The sequence below is a fragment of the Lontra canadensis genome, unplaced genomic scaffold (assembly GCF_010015895.1).
Source record: "Lontra canadensis isolate GAN:19392208 unplaced genomic scaffold, GSC_riverotter_1.0 scaffold18, whole genome shotgun sequence".
Classification (NCBI taxonomy): Eukaryota; Metazoa; Chordata; class Mammalia; order Carnivora; family Mustelidae; genus Lontra; species Lontra canadensis.
The window spans coordinates 11005969-11022437 of NW_022631012.1; the positions used below are offsets into that span (position 1 = coordinate 11005969).

The following is a 16469-nucleotide window of genomic DNA, read 5'->3' on the forward strand; positions in this document are numbered from 1 at the left end:
CGGAAAACTAAATCTTTCTGGAGTGAACCTTCCCGGAATTCTCCAACAAGGGTGTGCGTCGACAAAAGCATCTGTCCTGAGTGGGCGTGGAAAGGACTCTGTGGTAGAATTTCCTTCTCCTCCATCCGATTCTGACTTTCCGCCGCCTCCGCCTGAAATAGAGCTGCCTCTGCCCCCCATAGAGATTCCAGCTGTATTCTCGGGAAACACCTCTCCAAAAGTGGCCGTCGTCAATCCCCAACCACAGCCATGGTCCAAAACATCAACGAAGAAAGCCCCTCCACCCACACGACCCAAACGGAACGACAGCACCCGCCTCACTCAAGCGGAGATCTCTGAGCAGCCAGCCGTGGCCGCCGTCGCGCCGCAAGTGCCCACCTCCCCCAAGTCCAGCCTTAGTGTCCAGCCTGGATTCCTCGCTGACCTCAACAGGACACTGCAACGGAAGTCCATCACCCGGCATGGCTCGCTGTCCTCCTCCCGCATGTCCAGAGCAGAACCCACGGCCACCATGGATGATATGGCATTGCCGCCGCCCCCCCCGGAACTGCTTTCTGATCCACAGAAGGCCGGTTTCGGAGGTAGTCATATATCGGGCTATGCAACGCTGCGGAGAGGACCCCCTCCCGCCCCCCCCAAAAGAGACCAGAACACCAAGCTCTCAAGAGACTGGTAGTGGCTACCGTTGGACTTTATTTTCATGGTATCTGTAACCAGTTCTACAATCAGCTCACCTGATCACCTGTGATTCTGGTGTTCAGAGCCTCCTAGTATGATGATGTGGTTATTCAGGTAGAACCCAGCTGTATGTGTGCGTACGTGTGCGTGGACACACATAGCTCTGCATATGTAGGTAGTGTGTGTATGTATATGTATGTATATGTACACATATATGTATGTGTATATGTATATATATAGCTCAGAGTGAGTCTATTTATTCCTTTTCTCTCCTAATCTGAAAATGGGTTGTGTATTTTGGGTGGAAGAGACACGGAAGGGGATGTGTGTCCTGTCCCTTAACGATTTGTTATGTATCCTGTGGATTGGACCAAAAACTCCCAGTGACTGACTTAGAAGGCATTTGTAAGTGTCCACGTGCAGCCTACCTGTGCATGTCGTGTGTTATATATTAAGGATTAGGTGTATGACCTGCTGTTTCTCAGTTGGAGAAGACAACAGAACGTTCGGTGTATCGATGGGGCTTTTGTGCCTGTTTCTCCCCAGTCGGCTGAAGTTCGAACTGCTTGGCTGACACTTGCTCACTTACACGCGAAGGGCACTTTAAGTCGGGAAGCGGCCAGCAGCCTGGGTGGGTCCCTGGCGCGCGCGGGCAGTTTGCACAGCTGCCGTGTCCGTCTGCGCTCGCGCACGGGGAGTAAACACGCGTGTGACCGAACCGTTCTAGTTGCAGTAGTGCCGCCCTGATCCCACCTGTGTCTAGGTTGTGTTCTGTCACAGGTAAGCTCTTTGTCTACAATCCATGGATAATTTAGTACTGTAATCCCGGGGAGTTCTTTTTATACTGTTGGACTCTTTCCTGAGCTTTGCGAAGCCTCGAGTTTGGCTTCGTGATCCTTTGGTTTTGCTTTGTCGTTCGAGAGTATCTGACGCAGTACCCCTGGAATGCTCCGTCCCGGTCTGTCTTTGGTCCCCAGGTATCTTGTGTGTGCTTTAGGTAGACGTGGATAGTAGAGATCTGTAGACAGTTGCTATTTCAAGTATACATATCCCATGTCCAATACAGTGCATCATGACAAAAAAACAAAATTAGCTTCTGAAATAAGTCTTTTTTGTGTGTTGCTCTAGGGTGGGTGATTAGGAAAGAACAGAACTGCCCCCTGTGTGGGTATCATTAGGTTGTGTGTGGACTGTGATGTGTAACAAAGAATTCACTGAAGTATGGGACTATCCCAAAGGGAGGGGAAGCGGGGAAGCTTTGGACCGCTTCATCCTTAGCCGCTGGCACGCACTAGGACTCTTGCTTGCTGTGGCCTGGTTGTGGAGATCCGTCCAGGTCCCCAGGGGTTCTGACGGAGGAGTGTAGTCCGAGTACAGTTGAGTGACATTACATATTATGCATGTGCAGTTTGGTATGAAATGAAATCATTAATGACACACTACAAACCTGTATGCTTCACGCTATGCTTAATGCCTTTTTTTTTGTCCTGTGAATTTTCCTTGGTATAAGAGAGAATTGTGTACTGTCTCATCAGTTTACGATGATGAAGTGACCGTTACAAATAAACTGCAATCTCAGAGCTGCTCTTAACAACTAGCCATCCCAGCAGTGACACATGAGCACTTCTTGTAATGACACTCTCTACCTGTCGCGAATAAGGATTTCCAGTGCAAACTGCAAAAATCTTTGACGTTGTCCCATAAGGAAAAAGTGATGTCAGTGCAGTGGGGCAGTTAGTAAGTAATTTAAGAATGAGCAGAAGTTGTACCATATACACAAGATACTGCTGTAAACCACCTCCAAAAACGGATTGCATCACAGGGAATTCGAAGTGCACCTCTCCATTCCTAGATCTCTAGGACACTTAGCAGTTCACGTGCTTATGGAGCAATAAGAATATGTACCATTGTGCGTTTTTTAAAGCCCTGCTTCTTTAGAAGATCCTTTTCGGATCTTTTCATCTGTTCTCGTAGTTTTGTCTGCTCAGTAGGCTTAGGAAGTGACCTTTCGCACATCTGCACCATTAATTTCAGCGTGCACAGCGCTCTCAGTAGTGGTTCCGTGCCGGTGGCCACGCTCTGCTTAACTCCTCAGTGAAATAATTGCCCACAGTTCTGCCTGCAGCTTTGAGAAATGATCAGCATGCTGAGGGCAGCGCAAACAGGTGCCTGTTTCAGCTAGTGACTTGGTTAATTAGTGACACCCCTAACTTCCACCACAGATCGTTCCAGAATTGGTGATCGCCCTGTGCTTAGTTTGGGTACCGACTCTGAAGGGCAGCAGAGCCTGTTTTGTTAACAGATATCACAGGTTCTAGGTAAGAATATAAAAGCTAGATTTTTCTGTATTGAAATTTTATTCAGCTTGGATTTTACTACTCACATTATTTCTTTAGCTGCTCTGATTTCCCCTTAGGAAAGGTATTCTTATGACTTGTATAGGTACCCACTTAACTGTAAATTGGATTTTTTTTAATTTCCGGGACTTTCTAAGATGAGAAAGATTGGTGACTTAAAAATTACAGGAAACTGTTTTCATCAGAAAATGTCTAAGTCGTTTAGACGTGATGCTGTTGTACAGCTCCTGCCCACTGACGGCATCCTCTGAGGGCTGGGAACGGTCATGGAAGTCCTCTCTCTGAATGTTGACTTGCCACTAAAAACAATGCTGAGTTTATCAAAGTTCAAACAAAATTGGGAGATCATGATCCAATACAGTGACGACTCTGAGATCAAGATTAGTAGGAGCTGTGCACCCAGTTAGTTTCAGAAGCTGCTCTTTTGGGAGAATATACCATCGTTAGCTGGTGTCAAGGATGGAAGGTGACAACAGAGCCTGGGAAAAAAGTTCAGATAATGGTATGGACCAGTTTTGACTCTCAAGCCGCCAGCAGAGAACCCTTTGTCACCTTTTCTTCCTCAGCTAAAAACAATTTCTTACAAACACAAGGTGAATTTAAACAAAAAACCTTTTCCCTAGTTTTTTTTTTTTTTTCCATATACCTTCAGAGCTAACATGATAACTGATGCAGTGTCTCAGATTTTACTCAGGTTTAGACTAGTTAAACCTGTATGGCCCTGTAGGATTATGGGTGTAATGACTTGCTTTAGGTAAAGTAGGTATGATAATTTGGATTACACACTTGAGGAGAAGATGTCTATTTCTAAAACTCCCTTTTAGGTTGCCAGTTCCTTTTGGCACTTTTGCTTTTATACACGTTACAGCATTTATATAGGGTTATCCCTAGTCCTATAAGAATATGTGCTCACTCACCAAACTGAGATTTGACACACAGAGAGATGCGAGTACAATGAAATATCCCACTATCTTTTAAGATTTATTTTCCTTTAAAAATTCAGTAGAACATTTCTATACTTTTGCCAGCCTGTCCCTCCAACTAAACAAGTGCTCTATTCTTATTGTGCCCTTGGAAGGTCTGTATGTAAAACCTGAAATTTAGCTGTAGAATAAATTTGCTAAAGAAAAACAATGTACTTGATAAACACATAAGGGAAAAAAACCTCCAATTTGTTTGCTCTTTGTTGAAAAGAAGACACTATCTGCTATAATCCCCAGTGCCTTGAACTCTCCTGGAGGAATAGCATTTAAAAAAAAAATCCAACAAAAGTAAACTTTGAGGTGCTAATGAAAGAAAAGGAGGATGAGTATTTGTAGTTTGCAAAGAAATAGAGAAAGTGTCTGTCTCACAAGAGATGGCTTCATCTACCTGAATGGGGTCTGGCCGCTTTCTACCAAAGACATTTAGAGAAGTGAGTCGAGTCAGGGTGATGGCGGATATTACATACTAAAAGATGGCAAAGTTCAGAAGTGACCACGTTCATCACAGATGGCCGTTAATACCACGCTCTTAACTGTCGAAGCCTCAACCTCTCCTTAGGCAGGACATGCTTGCAGCACTTACAGAAAGTCTTTGCATTTTGGGAACTGTCCATTGTTTGTCAGATTTATTATAACCTAATACCAAAAACTGCCATTTTTCATGATTCCTACTTCCTATATATTTTTTTTTCCTACTTGTAAATAATCCCACCTAGAAAATAAGCATTAACTGGAATATTTCAAATGATTTTGCTTAATTTTATCATTAGCCATCAGTGAACTCCTTTTATAGAAATATACATTTATAATATCATTAGCTTGTGCTAAATGTTGTAAAAACGTTGTTTACTGTTTTAAAGGAAAGTTGCACATATTTAACTGGGATTGATCCTTTTCCCATTTCTTGAAAAAAATGGAGTCAAGGCTTACACTGATATCTAGGCTGTGGGAGCTTTGCCATAAATAGATACAATGTAGGAATATAGTTTTTTAAAGCATGAAAAAGAAGGCAAAGGAACTGCATTATAACGTACCTGATAGAGAACATTATTCAAGATTATGATTATGCACAGCTCGGTAAAGATGAAGTTACCATTTTTCTTTCAACTTTGTTGCTATTTTCTTCTGCTTAAATGTATGCTCTCATTTCATTATGTGCCTTGCTCCCTGATTGTGCAAACCTATATATAGATATATATATATAGATATATATATATGAGAGAGATATATTCAGTACTACTGATGATGTTTTTTTGTTCTACTGCTGGATTAAGTTATTTTCCAAATTACGAGTTACTGTCGGTGAATTATTGTAATGGCTTAGGACAGTAGTCATACAGTCAGTGTAAATTTGTTTTCCTTTGTGTTTTCATTATGTCAGCTTACCCAATCCTTAATAAAAGGAATACATAGATTTCATTTAAACATGGGGACTTGACTGTTTGTGGATTGGCATCATTAAGAAATTGGTTTTTTTGCTGGTTATGTTGGGGGGCCCCTAAAGAAGCTGTGCAGTAAGGACAAATTAAGTGGGAAGGTAAATTCAGCTGCAGTTTGGTATGTTCAACTGGTTACCCTTCAGTTTGTACCAGCAGAGAAGCAAGCAAGCTTTGGGTATTTAAGATTTTCTTCTTTAAAAGAGGGATGCTGCTTGTTTCAAAGCTTTGGTATCACAGCAGTCACATGTTGGCCTCCCATGTCAAGGTATGTATAAATGTGTGCATTAACAAATCACTGTTGTTTGTAAAAGAATTGTATTGAAAACCCTCGTGTTAAGTTAGAGCAACAGGGAAGGCTTCTCCGCAGTACACTTGATTTACCACCTTCGTAACCTCTTTGGTTACTTGCATAAAAACATTCACAAGACACTTGGACATACTTTGTAGAATTTTATTTAAGTCAAGTTCTTAGTACACAGCAACAATTTCAAATACAATTTCAAAATTAAAAAGTGAAGATTCCCCCACTCAGCTGGAGGTGGCTTCATGGCACACACAAGAAACATGACTGGCAACAGACTGCTCCCTCGATCTTCCTGCAGGATTTCTACTCCGCTCAGGACACCAGCCCTCTCTGGAGGAGCTTTAAAATACAACTGGCCAAATCACACGTTTTAACATTCTTTTTTGTAAACCATCTTAAGAAGAAAGATGCATGGACACAAAATATGAAAAACTGCTTTTCCATAGAATTCTAAAGTTGCAAAAGACACATTCATCGTAATGTGAAAATAAGCTTTTTGTGTGTTTTTTACAAAATATTGAGCAAGGATCATTTGTATACAGCTAGGCCCTATCGTTTCATTTGTTAACTTTTTTTTTTTTTTTTTTAAGAATTAGGAAATTCTCAGAAACAGGAATAAAGATCAGCATAAAGTAAATGTAAGGTTATGAGCACAATGCCTCCATTTAAGAACTATTTTATAAGGCTCTCTCAAGTAAGGCTGTTTGCAGTGCTCCTGCCAGTGCTGAAATCAGGTAACCTATTTTTGCTACAGAGTACTGAGTGGAGTAGTACAAGGGTGAACATGAACATTATTTTCACTAATTAAGTTGTGCTTAATACACTCTTTAAACAGTTTGAATACTGATGGTATTTATCAAAACGGCATATCTTTTCAAGTATCTTCCTGAAGACATCAAATAGCACTCATAATTTAAAAAAACAAAACATACAGCATATTCAATTAAGACAGCTGTAGAAAGAGTACAGGCATTGACTGAGGCAGGAACTCTACTGTTGTTAACTAGCTGTTACCTGAAATGAAACCTCTAACTTCCTCAGTCAAAATCAAAATGAACTAAAAATTTTTACATCTCATGTAGCTCTAAAATTCTAGGATTCTAAGTAAGTCATGTGAGGGGAAATCACCTTAACACCAGTCAGGAGTTCCTGGGAAAGAAGTTCAGAAGGGAACAGATGGCAAGTGCTTCAGATCCCCATTCTTTTCAAAGACTTGGCAGTCACCTGTCAATTCCTCCAACAAACCCTGTTCCAGGGGAAAGGTAGCCTTCAGGACATGTCATGCTTCTCCACCAAGGAGAAAAGGTAATAAAAAAACAAAGGAACCATTCTTAATGCAGAAAGGTACCTGCTAAAAGAAAATGAACACAAAAAGATAAAAGCAAACTACCATCATTTTGATGCCTCTAAAGCAGAAAAATCCTAAGTAATCATCACCTTAAGACTGCTGGGGAGCAGATGCATAAACCTCCTGTCTAGCTGGGTGAGGAAGGGAAGCAGGAGGGGGGAAAGAAAGGGAGGGATGAGAGTGTCTCATCTAGTGACTGCAAGGAACACAGCGAAACCAGCAGGCCCTTGCCAACCCTAAGACGGGAACGGCAGCTGCCCCTGAGGGAGGCCGAAAGCAAGTAGCCAAAAAAATGGAGGATACTGAACAAGTCATCTTAAAAGATTCGTATTTACTCCAAATACGCAAGCTGAATCTCTCAGGTCTAGATCTTGACACTATTTTGGTTTTTGATTGATTGCCTTGCCATAAGGTCAACAAAATTGTATTTTCATTCATTTTCCTGTGGCCTTTCAAACAGTAGTACCAAAAAGGTGTAGGGTGGGGAGGGGGGAACGGGGACTCTTAAGTCACTTTTTTTTTTTTTTTTTTAAAGGAAAAGCACTTCAGATGGAAAAAAATCCCCTCTCCCATTAGATTCCCTCTATCCTGTTAAAATGGTTGCTTACAAGTCAGCAGAGTCTAGACGTGGATCATCTCTGCCGCAATGCTATATATCCTGTAAGAGTTCTGCATCCATTTGGAATTCCTACTACCAACCATCCTGTAGTTCATAAAAAGACAAACAGGGGGAACCTACGATAAATCAAGAAATACTACCTTCACAGACTATTAATAGCATGCAATCTGTGAAATATTACATACATTAAAAGTCTCCAATTACTGTAGGCCTGGCCCATCATCATCATTACATAGCATCCTTCCAAGACAATATATAGAATTCAAAACTGTACAGAAATTTCAAATATGCAGAAAACTCAAAGGTGTTTTTAAAACAATTGTATACATTAGTACTAAATAATACCGAAGAAGTCAGCTGACCCCAGCAGCCCCCTCTGCTGCAGGTCTCCAGTATGAAGGACTGCGCCAGCGTCTTCTGCGCGCCACAGTCCAGCCGGGGCCCATCAGGCGAGCTGACCGCCACCGACTTTTCTGCACAATTATCTTCTCTGCTTCTGTAGGTGTGAGCTGTGAATACTATACCAGATTTCAAAATACCCTCTTGCCTTAAATATCCACTAAGCTTTCTCAGCACAAAGCTATTTAAGTGAAAACTGGAACACATCTAAATTTCAAAACAGTTTCCCTAGTTATACGCCAACACTAAGAAGAGCTTAACCTATCCAGGTAGATAGTCTTGGTCCATAATGAACCTGAAGGCTCAGAGGACACTCGGGGCCACTGCTTTAAAGGAAAACAGGACATAAAGAATGTCAAGACCTAACAAAAGCCTGAAGTGGAGGCAAGTTAATGAACGCTAAATTCCCCATTCAAAGTGTCGGAGAAAACTAAAAGCAAAATCGCTAACTTGCGATGTGTGGGGGAAAACCCCTGCAACTTTAAAACAAAAAGTCTTGATACGGGAACTCTGTATCAGGCCTGTTAAACGGTGATGAAGTTTTGTGCTCAGAGAACATATCTACAAGTGGAATACTAACTTCTGCTTACACCATCTGAATTCCCTCATACACGAGTGCTCTTGTTCCATTTTTTAATCCAACTCCTCTGCCTGCACTATCCTGTCCAAGGCCTTCACTTGAAATAAATGTGGTCACTGCCTTTCCCCTTTTCCCCCAGCACTGGGAAATGACCTGGCAAAGTCCCTGGGACGGGGACAAACCCACGGCCGCGCTGGGGCTGTGAGCTCGGTCCCGATGCTGGTGAGCAGCAAGCCCTCTTGGATCTTTTCAGTATTTCTTACATGATGAAAGAAGTGATGATTAAAGCCGTCTGCCTTACAAACTCCGCTGAATGAGAAGCTATAACTGTACAGACAGAAAAAAATACTGTTTTGCTCCAAATTATCTTAATTTTTATCTATGTAATAGGATGAATATTTGGCCTTATACCTTTTATCCCACTAGTCTTAGTCCAAAATCGAAGGTTCACATTCTTACCAAGAGCAGCGACTTCAAAAGCCAATCACAAGACCGGGACAGTATTTACCTTTCTCAGAATTGAGTCAACTCAGCAGCAGCTGACACTGGCCGTTACCAACATTCGGGGAGCACAGTGCAAGCCTCTGATTCCCAGTGACTGTCAAGAGACTTGGAAATAACTGCTATTTTCCAAAAAAGAATGTTTTCCTAAATAGTGAAAGAAGAAAAAGCTGGTCTGACCTCCCAAGATTCCACTCCGGAAACAGTGCCTAAGGCAAGAGTCTAGGGCGTCTAGGAACACAACACTCTCTCCAGCTCGGTCTCTCGGGAGCCTCCCGTCTAGCTTCGCCCGCCCGCTCCGGTGTGCGGACCAGGCGACCACACGTCACACGTCTGGGCCCACAAGCATCGGGGGCAGTGCGGTCTCGTGCAGCAGCAGCGGCGCATTAAAATCAAACCAGCAATGAGTAACCACCCTCAGAGTGTCTGGGGACTCACTTCGTCATCCTCAGTCTACAAACTGAAAAACATGAAGGGATGCAAGTCAGCGGCATTAACTCACGGAGCGCGCTCCAGTGCCGAGAGAATGCAGGATTTACAGTGTTGCGAGGAAAGAAGCCATCGAAACAGTTATAAAAATGGTAAAGTACGATAGTTAAATCCTAGTTCACTCCTCCTCATCCAGGTGGAAGCTGCTGGGCTGGGGCACAGCACTAGGGCCAGGCGCGGCCCGTCCGGCACAGGCACTGGGGAACATCCAGCGCCCCGGGTTCTGCAGAGGGAGAAATCCCAAGGGTGTACAGTATTCCTGAGGAAGATCCCAGATTTTGTGATCAGTCTTAACCTGATTTGTTTTACAGAGTTCTATGCCGTTATGCCTCGGGCATATTTAGAAACGGTCACTTTAACGCGAACAGCTCAGCATATAGTACAAATAATGGAGAAAGATCCGTCTGTTCAGATTCAGCTTGCTCTCTTAATGCCGGGGAATAAACCAAAAAAACCTAAGCAGTTTGTGTCCTGTGTATCCTTCCTTCATTTCACTGGAGGGGAATCCCCAGGGCCTTTCGCTAATCTGGGAAGACCTGACTGTTCCTGCGAGGGAAACGCAGCCCTGCTGAGCTTTACTCCGAATAATGCATGATAGACTCCACGTAATTGCCCGGAAAGAGCCCAGTCACTCCGTTCATAACGCCCTCATACCAACCATCATCGTTCTTCTTGATGACGTAAATAATGGCTCCTTCCTGAAAGGACAGCTCGTCTTCCTTGTCTTTTGTATAATCATAAATCGCCACAACTAGAGGGGGAAAAAAATAGGATGTGAAAGGAATGAGCATCCCCAGAAAGGCAGAAACAAGTAAGCGGATATCCGTCCTTTCCCAACTGCCGCAGCACTGCAGTGACCTTCTAAACACGGACCAAGAGATGCTTTTCTAATACTCCGTTACGCGCGACGGAATCCCATCTCGGAGAGGTTAGGCTCAACACAGCATGAAGGAAAAAAAAATCGCATTTAGTCAGACTTACCGTTCGGGAGCCGAGGGGGAACTACCTTACTGCAGAGAGAGGCCCAGCCCCAGAACCGGGAGGGACGGCGGCTACTTGAGCTGAGCTCGTGCCGGAGCACCACGCTGTGCCCAAACCGGTATCTTTAAACAAGTGAATTATTCTCGTGCAGTGACACGCACCATAAATATGGTCAAGTGAGAGAGTGAGAGTAAGGGAATGGCAGACTTACATCTCCTCCGACTGTCTAGAGCCTACACCTCTTCATGAAGTAGAAGGAGGAGGTGAGCTCCCAAGAGTTGTGTGTGTCGGCCGTGGAGTCTCCAATGTACATTCTTTCAAAACGCAGGCCGCGCTGTGCCGTTGCAACATATCCACAATGAGGGGCCAAAAGTTTTAAGAAAACCAAGATACCTGTCCGCTCTCCTGTCAACTTCACTGCTTCAATAACGTGGTTAATATCTGAGACAATCTCTGGTCGCTAATCATTAGAGCTCAACAGTTCAGTTCACTTGGGATGCCTTCAACTTGCTCAACTCCACATGAAGATTTATTTTTATAAAAGGGTCCTCTGTACCTTTATTATACCACTCAGAACTTCACTCAAAATCTCCATCTAGCTCTCGTTCTGATAAGTACATACTGACTTTGTTAGTTTCTCGTGCAAACTTAATCCTCAAATAAGAAAACAAAACTACAACAGAGACTTATGACTTAGTGTGACTTGCCCTAGTTAATTTGTCTGAGAAACTCCTACTTCAAGACACACCACAAATGCCATGTCCTCTGAACAGCCTTCTGGAATCCCCAGATAGAATAATGGCACTATTCACTTTTTAAAAATCGTTAATGGAACATCCATGCTGATTTTTAGAGATAGGTGAATAAGACAAGGGACTGTCATAGTCTTGTGAGGACAGAAATGTATCTGATAAGTTACCATACATTATTTATACTTCTACCAAGAAGTTACATCATTGAGCTGGAAGAACACAAGAACAGATGGCTTGCTAGAAGGAAGGATATAAAATGGGCACTGACAAGTTGAAGTTTGCCAGGAAGGATTTAATGCTAATAAAAAGTACAGCTAAGACTCAATCCCAGATCTGAAATCAAGCTGAGTACAGTGGTTAAGAACTCGGGCTCTAGGGGAAACTGAAAAAAAAAAAAAAGAATGTGGGCTCTAGGGTTATACCACCTAGTTCAAATCCCAGCTCTAGCACTTGTGAGTTTACAGAATATACTTAACTTTCCTAAGCTTCTTTTTACTCAGCTGTACAATGGGAATTACATAGTTCTAACCCTCAAAACAATATAGTTGCATTAAACGAAGCAATGAACATACAAGATACAGCCCCGGGCCTTGTTTATGGTAAGTGAACATCTATGTAACTGTTACCATATTTTATTATCTTAATAACTATTATGATACTATCTTTTTTGTAACACTAACATTTTCTGTTATATAAATTATTTTTGAACTTTAATTTCCTAGTTTGCAAAATGGGGAGACTAACTGCCTTACATACATAGTAACTTTAGCATTATGCCAAGCACATAATAAATACATAAAACTATCTGTTCTTTTAAATCAAGATACTTACATATACACCTTATCTTCATTTGGCTAGTATGGGAAGTAATCAAAGGTTAAGATTAAGATAAACCACCAAAGGTTAAGATAAACCAATGGCAATGGTTCTCAACCTTGGAATTATGGGAAGAACTTTAAAAAATTCTGATGCTGGGATGCACGCCCACGGGCTTCTGGTTTCTTAGGTCGGGAGGTGCAAACATACGGAATGCAACTTAAGTGACTCAAATGCAGGCAGGCCCTACGGTCTCAGCTAACAAAATGAGCCATTAGGCCGCAGGCTTAACACTGATGTACACTCAAACGAAAAAGCAACCATAAGCAAAGCACAGTTGATTCTTTTTGTTTTGCCGGAAAGAGTAAGAAAGCGCTTACTTGATTTTCATGTTTTAAAAGATCTGAACCTAAGGACAAATCAAACTTTGAAAAACATCTTAGGGAACAATTCAGACATACTCTTAAACTCCAAAGAGTTACTTGGACTGAAAGTAACTTACTATCTTCACTTACAAATTTCTGCAGATTTTTAACATATTCAATGAAGAATACATTGTTAGAAAGCAAAACCGTTCTTGCATTGTGCCGTTCTCTTAAGGACTAACTGACCTGGTTTTTCAGAGTGGAAAACTGTCATCACTTTATCTAGGACAGTGTGAAAATCAGGTAGGGAGTTTGTAAAACATGTCAATGCCCAAAGTCCTACCCTACTACTGTAGGACTCAGGCTATTTTCCTTAAAAAAACAGCTTTATTAAGGTGTAATTTAGATATAAAATATAACCACTTACATGTAGAGTTCAATGAGTTTTGCCAAATGTATGCACCGTATACATGACAACTACATCACTGCCACCACCACAAGCATCATATAGAACATGCCACCACCGCAAAGTTTCCTTTTGCCCCTACGTAAATTTCTTCACCCACCAGCACTGGTCCCTAAAAACCACTGATTTTCTAGATTTCATTTAAATGGAACCATGAAGTATGAATCTTTAGTGTCCAGATTCTGTCATTAGTAGAATGCTTGAAATCCATCCATACTGTTGCTTGTATCAGTAAGACTGTTCCTTTTTCTTGGCTGTACAGTATTCCATTGAATGGATGGATATCCCACAACTAGTTTATCCATTCACTAGTTGAAAGACATGTGGGCTGTTTCCAGGTTTTATCTATTATGAATAAAGCAGCTATGAACGTTTGAGTTCAAGTCTGTGTGTGAACACAGATCTTCATTCCTCTTAACTTATATGTAGGAAAGGACTGCCAGATCAGCTTGGCAAGTGTATGTCTAATTTCTTAAGAAACTGACAGCTGGGGGCGCCTGGGTGGCTCAGTGAGTTAAAGCCTCTGCCTTCAGCTCAGGTTATGATCTCAGGGTCCTGGGATCGAGCCCCGCATCAGGCTCCCTGCTCAATGGGGAGCCTGCTGTCCCCTCTCTCTCTGCCTGCCTCTCTGCCTACTTGTGATCTCTGTCAAATAAATAAATAAAATCTTTAAAAAAAAACCTGACAGCTGTTTGTCAAAGTAGCTGAAACGTGCTGCACTCTCACGGGCAAAGCCTAAGCGCTCCAGCTTCCCCACACCTCCTCCAATACTTGGTATCGTCCGGGTTGCTAACTGTAGTCACTCTAGAGGGTGTGCAGTGGGACTTAGTCTGGTTCACTGTGGCTTTAATCTGCATTTCCCTAATGACTAATAATGTTAAGCATCTTCTCGTGAGCTTATCTGCAATTCATGCACCTAAATGAAGTGTGTTCAAATTTTTTTTCTACAAGTTTTTTGCCTCCTTACTGAATTATTTTGCTAAAATTCTTCCCAGTCTAGGCTTTGCCTTGTTATTTATAGTATCTTTGAAGAAGAAAAATTTAATGATATTCAGTCTATCAATTTTTATGTGCTTTCTATAATTTTTTTTCCTAATTCCAGAACACAGAGATTTTCTCCTATATTTTTCTCCAGAAGTTGTATAGTGTAGGTTGTACAATAGGTCTAAAATACATTTCAAGGTAATCTTTGTGTATGGTAAAGTAGGGTAGAAATTACATGAACATTAATTTTTTACCTCTACCTTGGCCAGAAATGGAAGTCCACTATTTGTTAATATAAGCTCCCCAAATGATGGATATCCAGTTGTTGTAGCACATTTGTTGAAAACACTACCCTTTCCCCACTGAATTACCCTGACACCTTTGTTAAACAACATGTGTGGATCTTTTTCTAGATTCTATATTCTATTTATATTTCTATACTTATATCAGTACCACACTGTCCCAAATACTGTAGCCTTAGTTTAAATCTTCCAACATTTTTTTTAAACTGTTTGGATTTCACTAGATCTTTTACATTTCCATATAACTATTAGAATCCCCTTGTCAATTTCTGTAAGAATGGCTCCCAGAATTTTTACTGAAATTGCATTCAATTTACAGATCAATTTGGGTAAAACCAATTATTGAACAATAATGACCAAAGAGCATAATATATCTCTTGATTTATTTAAGGCCTTTATTAATTTCTCCTAATGTTTTACAGTTCTCATATAGGTCTTACATATATTTTATTAAGTTTATCCTTAAGTATTTCATATTTTCGATGTTACTACAAAAGGTACAATTGAATAAATTTCAATCACCAAGTGTTTGTTGCTCATATATAAAAATCCAATTAATTTGGGGCAGCCGGGTGGCTCAGTCCATTAAGCATCTGCCTTCAGCTCAGGTCACGATCCCAGGATCCTGGAATCAAGCCCTGCATCGGGCTCCCTGCTCAGTGGGGAGCCTGCTTCTCCCTCTCCTCCCCATTGTGCTCTCTCTCACTATCTCTGTTGCTCTCTAATAAAGTCTTTTTAAAAATAAATTAAAAAATAAAATCCAATTAATTCTGCACATTGGCTTTGTGGCTTACGATCTTGCTGAGCTCGCTTTTTAGCTCTGTCAGCTTCTTTGTGGATTCCTTATAGGATTTTCTACATATAAAATCATATCTTCTGGGGCACCTGAGTGGCTCAGTCAGTAAAGTGTCTGCCTTCGGCTCAGGACATGATCTCAGGGTCCTGGGATCCAGCCCCATCAGGCATCCTGCTCGGCAGGAAAATCTGCTTCACCCTCTCCCTCCGCTACTCCCCCTGCTTTTGCACTCTCTCGAATAATTAAAAAAAAAAAAAGTCATATCTTCTGCAAATGAAAACTATTTGATATTGTCCCACATATCTGTTGCCGTTTTTGGTTTTTCCCCACATCTCATTTTGGATAGTTTTTATTGTCGTATCATCCAAGTTGCTGATCTTTTCTTCTGAACTGTCCCTTCAGATACTGTTATTTTTCATCTCTAGAAATTCTATGTGGGTCTCTCTCTCTTTTTTTTTTTTTTTTTTAACAGACATTCTGCTCCTCTTTTGTGTTTATGTTTGCTTTTACCTTCTTGGACCCATGGGGCATTTGTAATATAAACACCCTTGTTTGGTAATTCCCCCATCTCAATCATTTCTGTTTCTTTTCACTGACTTAGTTATATTTTCCTGCTTTTTTACATGCCTTGGAATTTTTGATTGGATGTTAGACACTGTGGATCTTATCTTTTGGTGCTCTGGATTTTTTTTTTTTTTTTTTTACTTTTCTGAGCAATGTTGGATTTTGTTCTAGAGATCAACTAAGTTACGTGGAATCAGTTGGACACTTTCAGGGTTCGTATTTAAGCATCTGTTAGGGCAGTCTGGAGTAACCTTTAGTGTATGGTTAATTTGGCCCCATCACTAAAGGCAGACAGTTTTGAGGCCTCTTCTCTATACCCTGTGCATTGCAAGGTCTTTCTGTTGGTTCAGGAGCATGAACCATTCCCAGACTTGTTATTTCCAGTAATTTTTTGCGAACTCCTTTCTGGTGGTTCTCTCTCCAAGCTCAGGTGATTTCTTCACATGTACACGGAGGACTATTTGCTCAAAGACATACGGGGACGCTTCTGCAGATCTCCAGAGTGCTGTCCTCTGTCTTTGTGTAACTACTTCTTCTCTGTGGCCTCCTAAGACTCTGATTTCTACCTTGCCTGTGCAGTGAGATCTCCAGGCTCTGTTTGGGTTCCACCTCCTTGCACTGTGGCCCAGAAATTTCCCCGAGTTAGCAAACTCAGACAATCAAAGGTTTCCCTTGTTTGACTTCCTTCTCCATGGGGTCATAGTCTACCACTGCCTGTTATCCAGTGTCTGAAAATCATTATTTTT

The 16469-nt window shown here is 41.6% G+C and overlaps 2 protein-coding genes across 36 annotated transcripts in view; one reads left to right on the plus strand and one right to left on the minus strand.

Annotated features, from left to right (window-relative positions):
* Positions 1-1783, plus strand: part of LOC116869036 (ras-associated and pleckstrin homology domains-containing protein 1-like) — a 2732-nt gene extending 949 nt beyond the window's left edge. The window contains exon 2 of the mRNA XM_032859844.1: positions 5-1783. Coding sequence (XP_032715735.1) covers positions 5-676 — 672 coding nt within the window. The 3' untranslated portion in view covers positions 677-1783. The remainder of the gene's footprint in view (positions 1-4) is intronic.
* An 8394-nt stretch (positions 1784-10177) lies between these two features.
* ABI2 (abl interactor 2) overlaps positions 10178-16469 on the minus strand; it is a 110854-nt gene continuing 104562 nt past the window's right edge. For 21 of the 35 annotated variants that reach the window (XM_032860039.1, XM_032860035.1, XM_032860034.1 and 18 more), the window contains one exon: positions 10178-10448. In XM_032860039.1, coding sequence (XP_032715930.1) covers positions 10273-10448 — 176 coding nt within the window. In that variant the 3' untranslated portion in view covers positions 10178-10272. The remainder of the gene's footprint in view (positions 10449-16469) is intronic. The other 14 variants (XM_032860012.1, XM_032860015.1, XM_032860033.1 and 11 more) reach the window with 1 other exon arrangement.